The sequence below is a fragment of the Rhinoderma darwinii genome, chromosome 1 (genome assembly GCF_050947455.1).
Source record: "Rhinoderma darwinii isolate aRhiDar2 chromosome 1, aRhiDar2.hap1, whole genome shotgun sequence".
NCBI lineage: Eukaryota > Metazoa > Chordata > Amphibia > Anura > Rhinodermatidae > Rhinoderma > Rhinoderma darwinii.
This window is the reverse complement of record NC_134687.1, coordinates 453,894,454-453,912,832: the sequence shown is the minus strand read 5'-3', so window position 1 is coordinate 453,912,832 and position 18,379 is coordinate 453,894,454. Positions and strand designations below refer to the sequence as shown.

At 41.4% G+C, this 18,379-nt stretch overlaps 1 protein-coding gene across 1 annotated transcript in view; it reads right to left on the bottom strand.

Annotated features, from left to right (window-relative positions):
* Positions 1 to 224: 224 nt before the first annotated feature.
* PPM1F (protein phosphatase, Mg2+/Mn2+ dependent 1F) overlaps positions 225 to 18,379 on the bottom strand; it is a 44,142-nt gene continuing 25,987 nt past the window's right edge. The window contains exons 3-7 of the mRNA XM_075832342.1: positions 13,328 to 13,527; positions 8,945 to 9,133; positions 6,550 to 6,693; positions 6,299 to 6,392; positions 225 to 4,000 (exon numbers count right to left, since the gene is read on the bottom strand). Of these exons, the coding sequence (XP_075688457.1) occupies positions 3,636 to 4,000; positions 6,299 to 6,392; positions 6,550 to 6,693; positions 8,945 to 9,133; positions 13,328 to 13,527 (992 nt within the window). The 3' untranslated portion in view covers positions 225 to 3,635. The remainder of the gene's footprint in view (positions 4,001 to 6,298; positions 6,393 to 6,549; positions 6,694 to 8,944; positions 9,134 to 13,327; positions 13,528 to 18,379) is intronic.

Here is an 18,379-nt window from a genome sequence, read left to right as displayed (position 1 = left end):
TTAATCCTCAGCCCCTACGAGCGCCCAAGAGCGTAAAAATTGTTGGGATTTTCTTTTATTTTGTTTATTCTCTACATGTAGTGTTCTTTTAACTCTTTAGATGTCTCTCTAGCTGACCTGGTTTTTCAAGCACATACAATGACTGGATTATTGGATTCCAGGCCCATTTATAAAATAAACATAAACCAACATGTTACAAAATAATTCATATACTCCTTGTGTGCTTATGTATGCAAACCTTTATTTCTACAATACTCAGTATACGGAGGATATAGAACAGTCTGCTTTCCTTTGGATTAATTACCACAATACTGAACAGAATATGTAACTTCATTAAACATTGGTAATGTATTTTGCCTGGAACACCGTTCCATCTAGCTTACAGGAAATGTGTGAATCCCACAAACGGGCAAAAATCAGAGGCCAACATTATGAAATGAATTTTAACAAAAATAAAAATGGTAAATTTCACTTGTATAAATCCTTAACGCTGTAAATTATACAAAAGAGAAACATTTAAATAGGCTACAAACCATTAGATTTACAATATTAAAGTGTATATGTATTAAGCAGTAGGCACTCACATGTTTAATATAAAAGAAAAAAAAACAGTTGCATTCTATAATGAAGTTAAAAGGAACGAGTCATCAGAAAATGACCTATTGTTTGAAATCAAGTTTTAATGGTAAACATCTTTAAGAATTTTTGGTGATTTTTTTTCTTAATTTCCCATGTCATTATGTATATTAAAAAATAATCCTGACATTTTTCAGTTTTCACCCCGGCCACTGAGCCTCACAATAGACTGACACTTCCTGTTCTGTAGAGATCACTTCTCAGCAGTCATCTCATTATCAGCACAGGCAGGATTACAATGGTAGGGAACACCTCTATATAAAGAACACAGGATCCACCATTGACAATAGGGGATGTGCACAGCTCCTCTCCGATCCCTTCCTGCACAAGTCACATAGCATGCCTAGAAAACTCTGCCATAGAAGTCAAAGGATCAGCTCCAGACTATTGTTTCCAAAGGTCTATGTGGCTGCTGTAAAGCATATCTCTAAATGCAGTTGACAGCAGCTCAGACAAGATGGCTGCTTCTATAATCACGTAAAAAAAATAATAATAATCTTTAATTGGAAAATAAAAAGAGACTAGAAAAAAAATGAGTATTAACTTCTAGTTTTAATTAGTAAAAACAAAACTATAGGTGATACATTCCCTTTAAATAGCTAAGAATACTGTAAAGAACTAGATCACTAAGTAAATATTATAATTTAGATTTGCCCTTTTTTCTTTGAACAGGTCTGCAATGATACTGTAGTAACTGTGGCTAAGTAATAACGGAGCATGTTAAAGATCCCTTCCAGCCTCCGGGAACAATTAAATCTATATATTATTCCAAATAAAAATAAAATAAAAAGTCAAATGAGTGAATCCTAGTTTATCTGCTGTATCAAATCCCCACATTACACGGTTTAACAAAAAGGATAAAATACTGAAAATGTATAAAAGCTTACATTCTGTGTTCAGAGGACTGTGCGCCTTAAAAATGTTTAGGTCTTAGGGTATGTGCACACGACCTCTTTTCAGACGTAATGGAGGAGTTTTACGCCTCGAATTACGCCTGAAAAAACGTTCCTAATACGCCTACAAATATCTGCCCATTGCTTTCAATGGGAATTACGATGTTCTGTTCCCACAAGCCTTTATTTTACGCTTCGCTGTCAAAAAACGGAGCGTAAAAAGAAGTAGCATGTCACTTCTTGAGGCGTTTTTTGGAGCCGAATTTCTATTGAACACTATGAAAAACGCCTCAACAAACGCCTCAAAAAACGTCTAAAAAGAAGCCTCAAAAGAAGCTCCAAATTTCATTCTCCGCTTCAAAAACGCCTGAAAATCAGAGGCTGTTTTCTCTGCCTCAAACTTCCAAACGGAATTTTGAGGCAGAAATTCCGCCTGAAAAATACTCCGTGTGAACATAGCCTTAGGGTAAAAAACGTCTGAAAATACGGCGCAGATTTTCCTTTCTGTGCACGCCGATTTTCGCAGCGTTTTTCGCCCGCGGCCATTGAGCGCCGCGGGCATAAAAGGCAGCGAAATACGCTTTCTCTGCCTCCCATTGAAGTCAATGGGAGGAAGTCAATGGGAGGTCAGAGGCGTAAACACCCAAAGATAGGGAGGCATTTTCGGGCCGTTTTTGACGAGTTTTGCAACGCGGTTTCCGCGTCAAAGAACTCAGTGTGAACACAGCCGTAGAGTGCAGGATAATTATGTAGGGAGCTTTGGTTCCTTTTTTCCTGCATCACTGCATTTCAATAGAATATCCCTACATAAAAGTAACGCAAAGCTCAGTGGGTCCAGTGCATGCTAACAATCAGATTGTATGTCAATAAGGGTATGTTCACACGCTTAACAAAAAACGTCTGAAAATACGGAGCTGATTTCAGAGAAAACAGCCTCTGATTTTCAGGCGTTTTTGAAGCGGAGAATGAAATTTGGAGCTTCTTTTGAGGCTTCTTTTTAGACGTTTTTTGAGGCGTTTGTTGAGGCGTTTTTCATAGTGTTCAATAGAAATTCGGCTCCAAAAAACGCCTCAAGAAGTGACATGCTACTTCTTTTTACAGAGCATCTTTTTACGCTCAGTTTTCTGAAACAGAGGCGTAAAAAGACGCCCGTATGAACTAAATGCTGTTTTTCCCATTGATTTCAATGGGCAGATGTTTGTAGGTGTTCAGCTTCAGTTTTTTCAGTCGTTTTTCGAGACGTAAACGCCCTAAATACGCCTGAAAACACTGCGTGTGAACATACCCTTAGAATATAATATAAAAGTTCTGCCTTGTGATCGCTTATATTTAAAGTGTATGGAATGCATGAGTTACAGCTCATACACGTGACCATATTAGGCCTCGCAAGGAGCCGTATATTTAGGAGAGATCAGAGATCGGGAAAGGCATTCATCGGCACTATTTATACAGCCCATAGACAGTTGTAATATGGCTCTGTGTATGAGCCATTGATGAAGATAAAATCCAATTTCCTATAGGGATCCTACCATACAACTCGTTTTTAATTAGAACAAAAACACATTGTTTTGGTTGAGCACCTTGCAAATATCATGGCCTTTTAAACGTGTGATACATTCTAGGTATAACAGCATATTTTATATATATATATATATATATATATATATATATATATATATATATGTATATATATATAGCATCATGGAGAGCAGGATAACATTACAAACATCACCGAACGCAACAGACAAAATACTTTGCAGCCTGACCTCCCGTACTGTAACGTATATAATGGCCATTGCAACATAACACTGAGAACAAAGTAGAAAATACACCGTGCGTTCACGTAGTCATACTGACCAGAGGGCAAGCTGATCTACAATCTGGATCACTGAGATATAGAGCATTAAACACAGTGGTTTTTGTTTTTTTCTAATTATTGTCCCTTTAACTCCCTCAATGCCACATGGAAAAATCTTTACTGCTTTTTGCTGACAGAGTTGTAGACTACCTGAAGGGGAATTCCTGAAAACCCCTAAATGGGGTTAAATAGTCTACTACCTTTCCTTACAAAATATCCTGAGATCGTTATGTCCGTAAGAAAAAATATCAACCTGCATGGTCTGATACAACCTCTACTCCTCCACCTCCAAAATCAAACAAAGGTTCCCCTTCCCCACTTCCATTTGCCAAATCTTCCAAGATTTTAGCAGGGTCCCGAAGGAAGATCACCAGAACTGTAATATTGTCACTAGATCCTCCTTCTTTAGCTGCTGCCACCAGCCTTTCAGCAACATGTTGTCCATCTCCACCATTCTCCTGAAGATGACCTAAAACAAGGCTAGGAACCTCAGATGACGACACTACATCATAAAAACCATCACAAGCCAAGACAAGGAAGTCTTCTGAGCCACTAAGGGTATGCGAGGACACATCCCCTTCTCCAGACACGTATGGTTTTTGGTCAATATCACCTGGAAACAGAAGAAATTTCTTATAAGTATTCGACAATAAACCGTAGCCAGGCCGCATACCGAGATAAATGAAACGTTTGCGGTAAATTAAAAAAAACACAAAAAAAATAAATACATAGTTAGTACTAGGAATGCACGATGCACCAAAATCTCGATACCATTCCGATGCTGTGCATGGGTAAACGGTTCAATACTGTCAATTTATGTATTTCAATACTAAGCTGTGCAGCCGCAATGTTCTCTTCCTTCAGTGACCACCCCTGCTCGTCATTAGTGCTGGCTGCGTGACAGAAGTGGGGAGGAACGCTCCTCCCTCCTTTCTCTACTGCCACCAATGAGAATCTGAGTATGTGAGAAGGGACAGGGAGGGAGGAGAATGTAGCGATTTCTGATAACATTCCAGTGTCTGTCACTCGCGCCACCAGTGTGGCATCAGGACCGCGCAGCAGTGTAGAGTGACAGTCCAGCCCCCGGCAGGAATTAGTTAGCCTGAAATAAAGGCACAAGAGTAGGCACTACTATTTTTTTTACAGCCAGCATTGAGGAACATTGGGGTTAACGTGACCCACATTAACCAAAATGTTACCGTTATGAGGAAAATTATGGCATCATTTATAAATGTGAGGCACATGGTGTTATCAATTCAGTACCTTCATGTGCCTCACATTAATAGTAATTAACCCCATCATGTACCTCACGCATTAACCCAATGTTGCCCATTATGACTGTGAGCAAGGTACTTAATGGGATAACTTACTATAATGATTATAATGGGCAACATTGGGCTTAATTATTATTAGGCCTTATTCACATAGCTGTGTTCGGTCCGCGAGATACGAGCCGTACGCCAGCTGCATTTCCCAGACCGAACACATTTTAGGGAGCCGTGCTCCTGGCATCATATGTAGGATGCTAAGTGTCCCTGCCTCCCCGCAGGAATACCGTCCTATACTGTAATCACGTTTTCAATACGGGATAGTCGTCACGTGGGAAAGCAGTGACTCACGGCATCATGGATGACTATGATGCCAGGAGTACGGCTCCCTGATCTGTGAGAAGTCTGGGAAATGCGTTCAACATACGGTCGGTAGCTCATGGACCGAACACGGCCATTGTGAATAAGGTCTTAATGTGAGGCACATGGAGGTTCAAAATGTATAACATGTGCCTCATAAAAAAAGACTTTATATTTTTGTGTTTTTTATTGTAGGCAAAGTATGGTTTTGTTATTAAGAATCGCAATACTACGCGTAGTATTGAAGTCCAAATTCTGGTATCGAGACAACCCTAGTTAGTAAATAAAAAAAGATACATATGTCCATCAAGTTCAACCAAGGGATGCATTATATGGCTGTATTATGACATTTATGCACTCTGTGGGGCACCTACCACTCCTTTAGTCAGAGATCCCATTTAATACTGTATTGCTTTAGTAGAATTGCATACAGATCTTGTCCCAAATTTGAGGAAATAGCTGCTGGAATTGACCTGTACTGTGAGGAATGTAAAAACGGTTCTCTAATATGGGTATGTTCACATAATTTATCTGAAGCCAGATATTACATTGCAGCGAACAGAATTATTTTAAAAACCCCTTTCACACATTACAGCCCAAATACATGTTTTTATAATGTGTGGCCCTCATGCACTTCAAATGGGAGAAACTGCAGTATAAAAAAAAACGCGGCAAAAAAAAATCCAAAATGGCCTCCTATTGATTTCAATGGGAAGTGGAGGCGTTTTTTTCCTGCGAGCAAAAATAAGACCAGAACTCTGTGTGAACATACCCTTTTATTAACGCGGTTAACTTTGTTTTAGAACAGTTTCACAATTGTTTGCATTCTATATGACTTTGTAAAAACAAACCAACAACAACACACATTGACAAACCTATTCTATTAAAAAATTATACTATTTAAGGCCTCATGCACACGAAAGTGCAGTATTTACGGTCAGTAAATACTGCACAGACGGGCCGCAGAATGTCCTCCGCATTTGCGGACTGTGCTCACAGTGATAAGTATAGGAGCACGGTCTGTAAATGTGGACATGTCCTATTATTTGCGGGTCATTTATACGGCCCGGACACACACCCGTAAATACGGGAAGGTGTCAGTGGACGACAAAAATTAAATGAGTCAGTATTTTATCTGCAGTTACGGATCCGTAATTGCGGATAAACACTCCGGTTGTGTGCAGGGGACCTTACCGTGATCACAAATATAACTAATCGAAATAAGGCGCAAGGAGGTAATTTCTTTAATGGATTTAGATTATAAATTTAAAATAATTACTCACCAATTGCTCTGGACACAGCAAGAGTCCCATTAACTCGCCAGCACCCCATAAAAGTAACACAGCCCCCCATGGATTCTATTCTGTCACGCTCATCCTGTAAAAAGAGTTGTCCTTGAAGTGAATAAGCAGTATCTAATATATATATATATATATATATATATATATATATATATATATATATATTATTTTTTTTTTTCTATAAAGGCAACATGAAAAGACTAATGCAGGTTGATGTGGAGAGCACAGCCCACCTCTCTCTCGGGTTTGTGGGGCTCCATGAGAATCACTGTATTCCCTTGTCGTACAAGAAGAGCTTGAGAGTCACCCAACCAAGCCACATGTAACCGTTCACCCTCCAATAGTGCACACACACCAGTCGTACCGCTGCGTAGTCTCTGTAGAAATAAACATATGCTTTTAATGGCAGGAGAAAATAAAAGATAGAGCACCATATATCTGACAAGTGGAGTAACATCATTCAACTACACCAGAATAGTACGATAGGTGAGCAAAATGCAATAAAAATGCACGCATCAAAAAAAATCTCCTTCATTTTCTTTTAAGCCTAGATACATTAAACAGCTACCCATGTAGATGTCTAAGTGATGTATTTGAAGCACTACAGTGATAACAGCAGGGAATATAAATAGCAGGCAAGCATCACCCATGTGATATCAGCTTAAAGAAGTTACAAGAGATTTAAAAAACAAAAAAACAACCTTTTTTTAAAAACACTACCACGCTTGTCCATGGGTTGTACCTAATATTTACTTAGATGACAGTGGCAAGAAAAAGGTAAGAAAGAAAAAAATATATATCTTTTTTTTTTTTTTTCCTCAAATGATTTATTAGGCTACAAATTATTTTTTGGGTCCAGGAAGTAGCAAAATTATTAACAGACAAGCTTAGTAGATAGACAATCCTGGCCAAAAGTTTTGGGACGAATACAAATTTTGGTTTTCACAAAGTTTGTTGTTTCAGTTTTTGTAGTGGCAATTTGCATTAATTCTAGATTGTTCTGAAGAGTGATTAGATGAATTGCAATTAACTGCAAAGTCATTCCTTGCCATGAAAATTAACAATCACAAAAACCCCATTTCCACCTTGCCACAAAATGGCTCAGGAGAAAGTGTTAACAAGGACAAGACAGCTGATATCACTCTGTCATGCGGATTGAGTTATAAGAGCAGACTGGTTGCTTTAAAAAGGGGGATGGTGTTTAAAATTATTGTCTTCTTCTGTTAATGATGATTACCTCCAAGGAAACAATGCAGTCATCATTGCTTTGCATCAAAAGGGCTATACAGGCAAGGATATTGCTGCTTGTAAGATTGTCCCTAGATCCCACTTATCGGATCATCAAGAACTTCAAGGAGAGGTTCAATTGCTGTGAGAAGTGGCTTCAGGGCACCCCAGAAAGTGCCAGGACCGTGTCCTAAAGAGGACTCCGCTACGGGATCAGTTCAACACCAGTGCAGAATTTGCTCTGGAATGGCAGCAGGCAGGTGTCCGTACATATGCACCGACAGTGAGGCAAAGGTTTTGGAGGCTGAATGGGAGACAAGGACGATGTGGATCCAGCGGAGCTGTAGATAAAACGGAACTTGTTCCAAGTTTAATGGGCAATTTTCTTTAAAAAGATTCAGGAGCAATCCAGACGATGTCCTGAGGTGCTTAGGAGAGATGTGCGGGATTTTAAGGAGCCTACGCGTTTCAAACGCTTCCTGCGTTCTTAATCATGGCTGTATTCATTTTGGAGGCTGGCCTGGTTTCAAGATGGGCAGCAAAGAAGCCACTTCTCTCCAAGAAAAACATCAAGGACAGACTGACATTCCGCAGGAAGTACAGGGATTGGACTGCAGAGGACTGGGGTAAAGTTATTTTCTCTGATGAAGCCCCCTTCAGACTGTTTGGGACATCTGGAGGAAAGATTGTCTGGAGAAAAAAAAAGGTGAGCGCTATCATGAGTCCTGTGTCATGCCAACAGTAAAGTATCCTGAGACCATTCATGTGTGGGGCTACTTTTCATCCAAGGGAGTGGGCTCACTCACAATTTTGCCTGAGACCACGTCGATGAATAAAGAAAGGTATCTAAACCTCCTCCAAGAGCAACTTCTCCCAATGATCCAGGAGCAATTTGGTGATGAACAATGCTTTTTCCAGCATGATTGAGCATAAAGTCACAAGACAAAAGTGATGACTAAGTGGCTCGTTGAACAAAACATTGACATTTTGGGTCCATGGGCCGGAAACTCCACCGGTTCTAAATGGTAGTGAGATCTGGGGTCAATCCTCATAAAGTGGATCGACAAACAAAAACACAGATATTGTGATAAACTCCAAGCACTGATTAGGCCAGAATGGGTCGCCATCAGTCAGGATTTGGTCCAGAAGCGGATATCCAGTTTGCCAGGGCGAATTGCAGAAGTCTTGAAAAAGAAGGGTCAACACTGTAAATATTGAGTCTTTGCATAAAGTGTGTGTATAAAAGGAAAGACTCAAAATTCAGAACGATAGGCATGCTTTACTCAACATTCTGAGGTCTCCTAACATCTGTGGGTTTCATAGAAGTGACAAAAACAAAACCAAAAAACCTTGTGTGGATTTCTCATTTCAACACCTTTCAGAAGAAACTCACGTGTTTACCTCTCTTCTTGCTCTTTTAAGGAACATAGCATCTGTACGCCCAAAGGCTTCCTTTAAGGCCCTGGCAGGATCGAACATCAATGCCTCATGACGAGCCACCATGACATGAACGTGGGTAGCAGCGTAATTAGCAGCATCTAACCCACCGTGCCCATCAAAAACAGCAAAATATGATCTCTCCACACCATCCTGAAAACAAGAAATTTGAAAGGAGAATGAAACTTAAAGTACAGTCTATTCACAGTAATCAACGGACATTTCTGTTGATTTTTCAATTACTAGGAAGAAATTATTCAGAAAGGGACCCTCAAGAATCAGTTATTTAAAAAAATATTAAAAAAACAGTATGCATAAATGGGTTCAGGTGTGTTGAATGTCACTTCTACAATCCGAAAAAGGACGTGGGAGAAGAGCCCTAGTGGTCAGCTGCTCATCTCCAAATAGTGTTGCCAAGCTCTTGACAATTTAAGTGGCAATTTAAAGGGATATTCCCATTTTAGTGTTTTACATTATATCCATCTAAAAAAAAAAAGTTACCACTGAATTTATTTTTCAAAACAATGGTTCTACAGAATGAGTAAGTGAGAAATTGATTGTTTTAACCCTGCCGAGTCATTATTTTGTGAGATTAAGAAATTCCATTTCTGTTCTTCAGGTATAAGGACAGCTTAAAGAGGCTCTGTCACCAGATTATAAGTGCCCTATCTCCTACATAATGTGATCGGCGCTGGAATGTAGATAACAGCAGTGGTTTTTATTTTGAAAAACAATCATTTTTGAGCAAGTTATGAGCAATTTTAGATTTAGTTTCTTAAAGGGAATGTGTTGCCAGCAAAACATGTATTTTTTTTTTTAGTTAAACATTTAGTATGTAGGTGATTAAACATTGTTCACATTTTTTTATTTTTTTCACGAGTCAGGAAATATTATAAATTAGATTCTAATTTATAATATTTCCCAGTGCTGGTCACTAGATGGAGCTATTCCCAAAATTGCAGCATTGCATGTGGTAAAGCAACCACATTGCTTTTTGCTGCAAAATTGGGAAAAAAGCACTCGCTCTAGTGAGCTCTCAGCATCCCCCACTGCTTTATCCTGGCTAGTGCCGGGAGAAACGAGGGGATTGAACGGTCTAACCTCCTACACTGTGTGTCGCCATTTTTTGAGCTAACACACAGTGTAGTAGGTTTACATACAGTAGTAAACACACACAAACACGAACATACATAGAAATCTCTTACCTGCTCCTGCCGCCGCGGCTCCCTCCGGCCCGTCCGCTCCGTCTGCTGCTGCTGGTCCAAGTGCACAAGTCCGAAAGCCGCGACCGGAAGTAGTAATCTTACTGTCCGGCCGCGACTTCCGGTCCACAGGAAAATGGCGCCGGACGGCGCGCATTTAAAATTGGACTGTGTGGGAGCGGCGCATGCGCCGTTCCCACACAGACGGCGTACACAGAAGTGGATGGGACGGGCCCCGTTCGCAGTCCCTATGGGACTGTGGCTGCCGTATTCCATGTCTGTATGTGTCGTTAATCGATACATACAGAAATGGGAAAAAAAAATGGCAGCCCCCATAGGGAAGAAAAAGTGAAAAAATAGAAAAAAGTAACACACAAACACACAAATAAATAAAAACGTTTTTAATAAAACACTAACATAAAAAAAATAATTTTGGTGACACTGTTCCTTTAATGCCCAACTGGGCGTGTTTTTACTTTTGACCAAGTGGGTGTTGTAAAGAAGTGTATGATGCTGACCAATCAGTGACATACACTTCCCATTGTTCCAGCCCAGCTTCTTTCACTGCACAATCTCACTGTGAGGTGGATCATGCTGGGCTGGAACAATGAGAAGTGCAGGACACTGATTGGTCAGCCTCATACACTTCTTTACAACACCCACTTGGTCAAAAGTAAAAACACGCCAAGTTGGGCATTAAGAAACTAAATCTAAAATTGCTCATAACTTGCTCAAAAATGATCGCTTTTCAAAATAAAAACCACTGCTGTTATCTACATTCCAGCGCCGATCAGATTATGTAGGAGATAGGGAACTTACAATCTTGCCTCTTTAAGCAGGTCTCCAATGTGAGAGACCTGTATACAACAGATCACTGCTTCCCAGTGAACATGGCTTTGCGGGGGAAAAAGGGGGAATTGGGGTTAACTGCACTTGACCCTGTATTTTCAAGCTTGACTGAAGGTGTGCTTCAACATATACTGTAGGTTGGATTGTACTTAACTCCTTAATACCAAAGATATTTTAAACCTTAATGACCGAGCAATTTTTTACGTTTTTCCATCGTCGCATTCAAAGATCCATAACTTCTTATTTTTGTGTCGACATAGGTGTATAAGGGCTTTTTTTTTTTTTTTTTTGCGGGACAAGTATTTTATAATAGCACCATTTTGGGGTACATATAATTTATTGATTAACTTTTTAATAACTCTGTTTAGTGGGGTACTGGAAAAAAAAACAGAAATGTCGCCATTTTTTTTGCGTCTTAATTTTACACTATTTACCGTGTGGTATAAATAACTTTATTCAGCGGGTCGTTACGATTGCGCCGATACCAAATTTATATGGATTTGTTTAAGTTTTCCTACTTTTACACACTAAAAACACATTTTTTTCAAAATTATTTGTTTTTGTGTCCCCATATTTTAAGAGTCATAACTTTTTTATTTTTTGACCGATGAGGGCTTTTTTTGCGGGACAACTTGTAGTTTTTATTGGTCCCATTTTGGAGTAGATGCGACTGTTTGATCACTTTTTATCACATTCGTTTGAAGGCAGGATGAACAGAAAACAGCAATTCTGGCATTGTTTATTATTATATTTTTTACGGCGTTCATCGTGCGGGTTAAATAATGTAATCGTTTTATAGTTGGGTTCGTTACGGATGTGGCAATACCAAATATGAGTAACTTTTTTTCATAATAAAGTATTTTGGGTTTTAATTTTTTTGACTTGGGACATTTAAAACTTTATTTAATTTTTGTAACTTTATTTTTAGTCCCACTAGGGGACTTTACTGTGCAAACTTTGATCGCTATAAGGGTATGTTCACACGGCCTATTTTCAGACGTAATTCGGGCGTTTTACGCCTCGAATTACGGATGAAGAGACAGCTCCATTACGCCTGCAAACATCTGCCCATTGCTTGCAATGGGTTTTACGATGTTCTGTTCCCACGAGATGTAATTTTACGCGTCACTGTCAAAAGACGCCCGCGACAAAGAAGTGCATGTCACTTCTTTGGACGTTTTTGGAGTCGTTTTTCATGGACTCCATTGAAAAACAGCTCCAATTACGTCCATAATGGACGCCGCGAAAAATGCGAGTACTTGCAAAAAACTTATGAAATTCAGGAGCATACCCTAAGGGTATGTTCACACACAAACTCAAAAACGTCTGAAAATACGGAGCGGTTTTCAAGGGAAAACAGCTCCTGATTTTCAGATGTTTTTTAAGCTACTCGCGAATTTCGCGCCTTTTTTTATGCCCGTGTTTGGAGCGGTTTTCAATAGTCTATGAAAAACAGCTCCAAAAACGTCCCAAGAAGTGACATGCAGTTCTTTATCGCGGCCGTTTTTTTAAGCAGCCGTTTTTCATAGCAGCCGCGTAAAAAAAACGGCCCATCGGAACAGAATGCCGTTTTTCCCATTGAAATCAATGGGCAGATGTTTGGAGGCGTTCTGCTTCCGATCTTTCGGGCGTTTACGGCTCGAAAAACGGCCGAAAATAGGCAGTGTGAACATACCCTTTTAATACACTGCAACACTTCTGTATTGCAGTGTATTATTGCCGGTCAGTGTAAAACTGACAGGCACTTGCTAGGTCATGCCTCTGGCATGGTCTATCAGGCAATTACTAAAGGTAGACCTGGGGGCCTTTGTTAGGCGCCCAGGCTACCATAGAACCCATCGGCACCCCGCGATGCACGCGTGGATGCCAGTGGGGTGAGAGGGAGCCCCCCTCCCTCTAAAATCAGTCAGATGCGGCGCTCGCTATTGAGCGCCGCATCTGAGGGGTTAACTATGATCGGTGACCACCGCTAGTGTTCTCCGATCGTTGCCCTGAAGCCCGAGGCGGTGAGCAACAGCCCTGGCTTCAGCAGCACCCCGCCCGATGCGGGGAAAGTTCTTCTGAAGCGCCGACGTGAAAAGGCGGCGCTTCAGAAGAACTACCCTGAACGGCCAACGTAAAAACACTATACGCCGGTCGTTAAGGGGTTAACAAAACCGCTGACAAGTAAAACCTAAATACATGTAATGTAAATACATTGTTGTATTCATACAGGAACTAAAACCTGTGAGTGCAAGCTATACCCTGTCAGTTATCCCAACATTGATTAATAGGACTAGAAAGCCGGTTTTTATACCGTAAAGCCAAAAAGCTGGTTGAACTCCAAGAGCGAGACATGGCGATCTTCCATTTTTCTTCGCGTGTTGCGTATCGCATGACTAGAGACATACAAGTTGCGTTTAGTGGTTGGTGCGGAAGGTAACTGTATCTGCCACTGACTGCTGATCTCTTGAAGACCGGTAAGGCTGCGTTGAAGTAACGTGTCAAAGCAGAGAACTGCAGAAGGAAATAAAATATATGGCAGTTTTTTTTTACAATTTCTTTGAGTTTATGTGAAAATTCAATAAAAAGAGAAGTCAAAACATACAAATGTGACACTCATTCGGCACAAGATAAATAGTTAGGCACGCAGGCCACATCTGAAACAAGCGAGTGTGATAATATAAGTACAGGAATGAACTTTATACAAAACAAGGAATTCCACAATAGTCAAAGTATGAAAAGAAGCCAAAAAGGATGACATCTGCCTTTGAGAGAATACATCAAGGTATTGATGTATCTAATTGATCTTCCTAAAATCTAACCGTGGTTGCCATGTCTTCAGGTATCTATCATGGCGTCCGAGTTCCCAACCGAGCAACTCTTCCATTCTACAAATGGAGGCGAATTTTGCGAACCATTCTTGTGCAGTAGGTGGGTTTGTAGATCTCCAGTGGAGTGGTATAATCAATTTTGCTGCAGTAAGAATGTGAGTGATGTTTTTTGGGGGTGAAGTCCCCCAGAAGGTTCCCAAAGAATCACCAGAAGAGCATTTCAAGAAAGATTATTTCTAGAGACCGTATGTGTAGTTTTAGCTACTTCCTGCCAGATATATACAGTAGAAGTCTTTGAAAGGACGAAACATTGAATGCTTATTTTCAAATCACATGTAAAGCTTTAAAAGAGTGCAGAGAATGGTTAGTCAGGGTATCATTTTTTACAACCTATGTTTGGACTTATAGCCGAGGTGCCTATAAATTTTCTATTGCCATTTTTGGATTACTTTCTACAAGAGTTCTTATTTTTAGGCCACAACATTTTTTATTATTATATAACAATTTTATATTATTTACAAACATGCAATATGGACTTGGCAGATCAAGGACATATACATGTATATACCAAAGCGCACGTCAACAAGGTGGCGAGTGCCAGCTGATGACCATCTTAAAAAAAGCCCAAAATGAACCTCTTTAGAAGACGTTGGCTACCCATCCAATACATTACCGGCCGAAATGGACTGACTTTCACCTAACGTGCATTGCCAGCATTACACATTTTGCCATGTGCCAATCTCTCTAACCATCTGTGTACGCTGCAGAATCAGGAACTTTGACTTTACTCTCAAACAGCCGCTTCTTCCTAGAAGTAGCTAATACATTGACGTGGATGTGTTCACTCAGGGGGTCAATAAATCAACAAAATCTGCATCATTTGGGAATGCTATTCTTCAATATTATTTAGTAAAGACAGACTTGGCGATAAAACATTAAAAAAAATGATGTGCTTTTCCCAAGCTAGACGCATTCTTCACCAACAGGGGGAGCTAATACGCCACTCAATACAAAATAACTGGTTTTATTAGTGGCAGTGTGCACAAAGAGGAAGTTAAAGCCACAAGACAGGAAATAGTTTACATGAAGTGACTTTCAAAATAACAAAAGAAAAAAAATGTAAGTTTTGCATGTTTATATGTTAACACAAAACATTTTTGACCGAAGTATCCCTTTAATTGAAAAGAGAACACAGGGCTTCCGGTTCCGGCGCTGGGATGTGAGGACGGAGCTGCATGAGCTCCTGAAGCCCTGATCCCCTAACCCATCTACGCCACACACCCGCAGGATATAAACACCCAGGCATTAGGAGGAGAGGTGGGGGACAAGAACCGGGAGGTTTATGGAGAGATATCTCCTCCGGAGCGGCAGCAGAGAGATCTCCTGTCCGGCCGAGCACAGCACACGAGGTGAGGGGCCATCCAAGATGGCGGCGCCGCTGCAGCCACCACTTTCACAGAGCCGGTCTCAGAGCCCAGAAATTCAGAGGGAAATGCTATCGCCGTCGGTAATGACTGACTCACAGATTGATTATCGGAAGCTGGCAATTGAGGTAGCTACCCAACTGGCCCCCGACATCAGAGAATCCTTAATAGCCACAGTCACAACAACGCTCCAAAAACTCCAAAATGAGGTGACATCTCATGGCAATCGACTAGATGAATTGGAGCAGCGGGTTGGTCTCATGGAGGATGAATCAGCAGGGGCACATACCTGCATTAGAGACCTAATGCGAGATAACACAAAACTCAGAGACCGCTTAGAAGATCTTGAGAATCGGTCCAGAAGAAACAATTTAAGGATAGTGGGACTGCCTGAGCATATTAGACCGCAGCTCCTCCAGGGCATCTGCGAGACGGAGTTACCAGAAGCGCTAGGTCTGACCAGATCTTGCAGAGTGGAAAGGGCACACAGAGTGGGCCCCCCTGGTCCGAGCGCCAACGCCAAAGGAGAGCCGCAAAGCAGACCGCGCCAGGTGATCATGCGGTACTTGGATTACAATGACAAAGAGGAACTTTTGCGCACTTTCAGGAACCGCAATACCCCTTTGCATATAAGGGGGGCAAAAGTCATCCTGTTTGCAGATTATTCGGCAGAAGTCACAAGGCGGCGGAGAGCATTTGGAGGGGTTTGCACCTCCCTCTACAAACGCAAAATTAAATTTCAGCTACAGTATCCGGCCACTTTGAGGATCATGCAGACGGATGGCGCCACCAAGGTATTCCACAATCCTGAGGAGGCGGCATTATATGTAGACAAGATCCCTGGACTTCGGGGCCCTAGACAATCGGGAGAGGAGACGGCGAGTCAAGATACAGGAGGTGAAGGTCCCCGTACACCAGTTTCTTCATCGAGGGACTGTACATGGTCAGATATCGCCCGCAATTCCACTTCCTCACCCAAGCAACAACGGGCAGAATCGTCGAAGAGGCCACATCGACAACGCTCAGAAAACCGGCTTGCAACCATCCCGGACTGATAAGTATCGCATAGAGGCTCCATGAGCGCATTTGATTGTGCCTTATATATTAATGTGGCAATTGGTTCTGGTGGGATATTATGCCGACAAAATTCCTGCTATAATAGGCATAAGCACTTGTACCCGTGTTGTATAGGAAGCCCAACTTATTTTTTGATACTTTAAAAATTAAAATGTGAAGTTCCAATATATCACGAAAAGATGGCGGGAAGGGGAGGGGGGGAGGGGTCACAGACCAGAAAAAAGTGAAGTTATGTATGCCAATTTAAAGTTTGTCTCACAGGAAATGCTGGTGACATTCCTGGATGGGCATTTTGTTGTTAAAGGTTGTGCCAATTTTCTGGCACCGAATGTAAATGTTGTTATTGTAATGTTGGGAGCAATCTGGAGCAGACGCCGCCGGGCGGCTACCAAGGCAGCAAAGCACGCTTGCCTAGAATTAGATATTTATGACCAGTCAATTGTGAACCTTTTCGGAACGCCCACTTTATGCAGCTGACCTCGTGGAATGTAAAGGGGCTTAGGTCCCCTAACAAGAGAATGATGGTACTCCGTCACTTAAAAAAACTCCATACGGACATCGCTCTTCTTCAGGAGACACATTTGGAGGAGAGCGACTTCCACCGCATGAAAAAGTTGTGGGTGGGCCAAGTATACGGCTCTTCAGCTTGTGGCCGTAAAGCGGGGGTACTTATTTTAATAAATAGAAACCTGGTACACGAGGTAATTCATACTGATGCAGATAAGGAAGGGCGACTGCTCCATATTACTCTAAGCACACCATGTGGGGTATTAAGCATTTATAATGTGTATGGACCTAATAGTGATAATATTGAGTTTTTCAATGGTTTGGAAAGGGCCCTTATGTCAGATAATGTCCAGCACAAAATAGTGGGAGGTGACTTTAATTCAGTTTCTGATCACAAGGAGGATAGACGCACACACAGTTCACAAAGCACGGGATCCATTCCAACAGGGGCTCCCAGAAAACAGGACCGAGTGTTGGGACCTCTGATGGAAAGAATACACTTAATAGATCCCTGGAGAAGGGGTAACCCGGATGCCCGGGAATTTACACATTACTCCCACGCTCAACAGTCCTGGTCCAGGATTGACTACCTCTTAATATCCCCAACACTACAACCGAGGCTGAGAGCCGCTGAGATAGGGGACCTAGTGATCTCAGATCACGCCCCGGTACGAGTAGATTTTCAGGAAATATATCCCAGAGGATCAGACTTCATATGGAGATTCCCGGCTCATTTAGCAACTGATGACACCTTTGTGAGACAGCTAAGAGGGTGGTGGTTAGAATACACGTCGACGAATTCAGAACACAGAGATGACCCCTCACTGTACTGGGATACGGCCAAGGCAGTGCTGAGGGGAAGGATAATGGCGTATACTGCCAGCAAAAAACGGGAAATAACACAAAAATTTAATGCTTCTAGTGCTGCACTGAGGGCAACCTATACAGCATATTTGGCACACCCTACATTAGATGCCAGACAGGCCTGGATTCAGGCAAAACACTCTTTTGACGAGTGGGCAGCTCAGAAAGAAACAATATATACTCGAGACTTTGAAGCTACTTTACATAAGTTCGGAAGTAAGGCGGGTAAACTTTTGGCCAATATGGCTCGAGGAAAGCGCTCAGTGCAGCACATAGCGAAATTAAGGGATCATAATGGGCGAGAAACATGCGATCCAACTAGTATTAATTCCATCTTGGCTAAATTTTATGAGGAGCTGTACTCTGATACATCTTCCCTTCCGCTGACAGACACACTGTTAGACAAGGTCACTTTACCGGTCATCTCCGCAGAACAGTTGCAACTTCTAAATGCCAGGGTCACAAGGGGGGAGGTGGATGAGGCAATAAGAAACCTTAAAAATAGTAAGGCGCCTGGTCCAGATGGACTGACCGGCGAATTTTTTAAAGTAATGCGGGAACAGATTACGGAGACTTTGGTCTCCTTGTTTAACAATGCTCTGGGAGAGGAGGGGTTACCACCATCAGCAGACACATCTTATGTGAAATTATTGCTTAAACCTG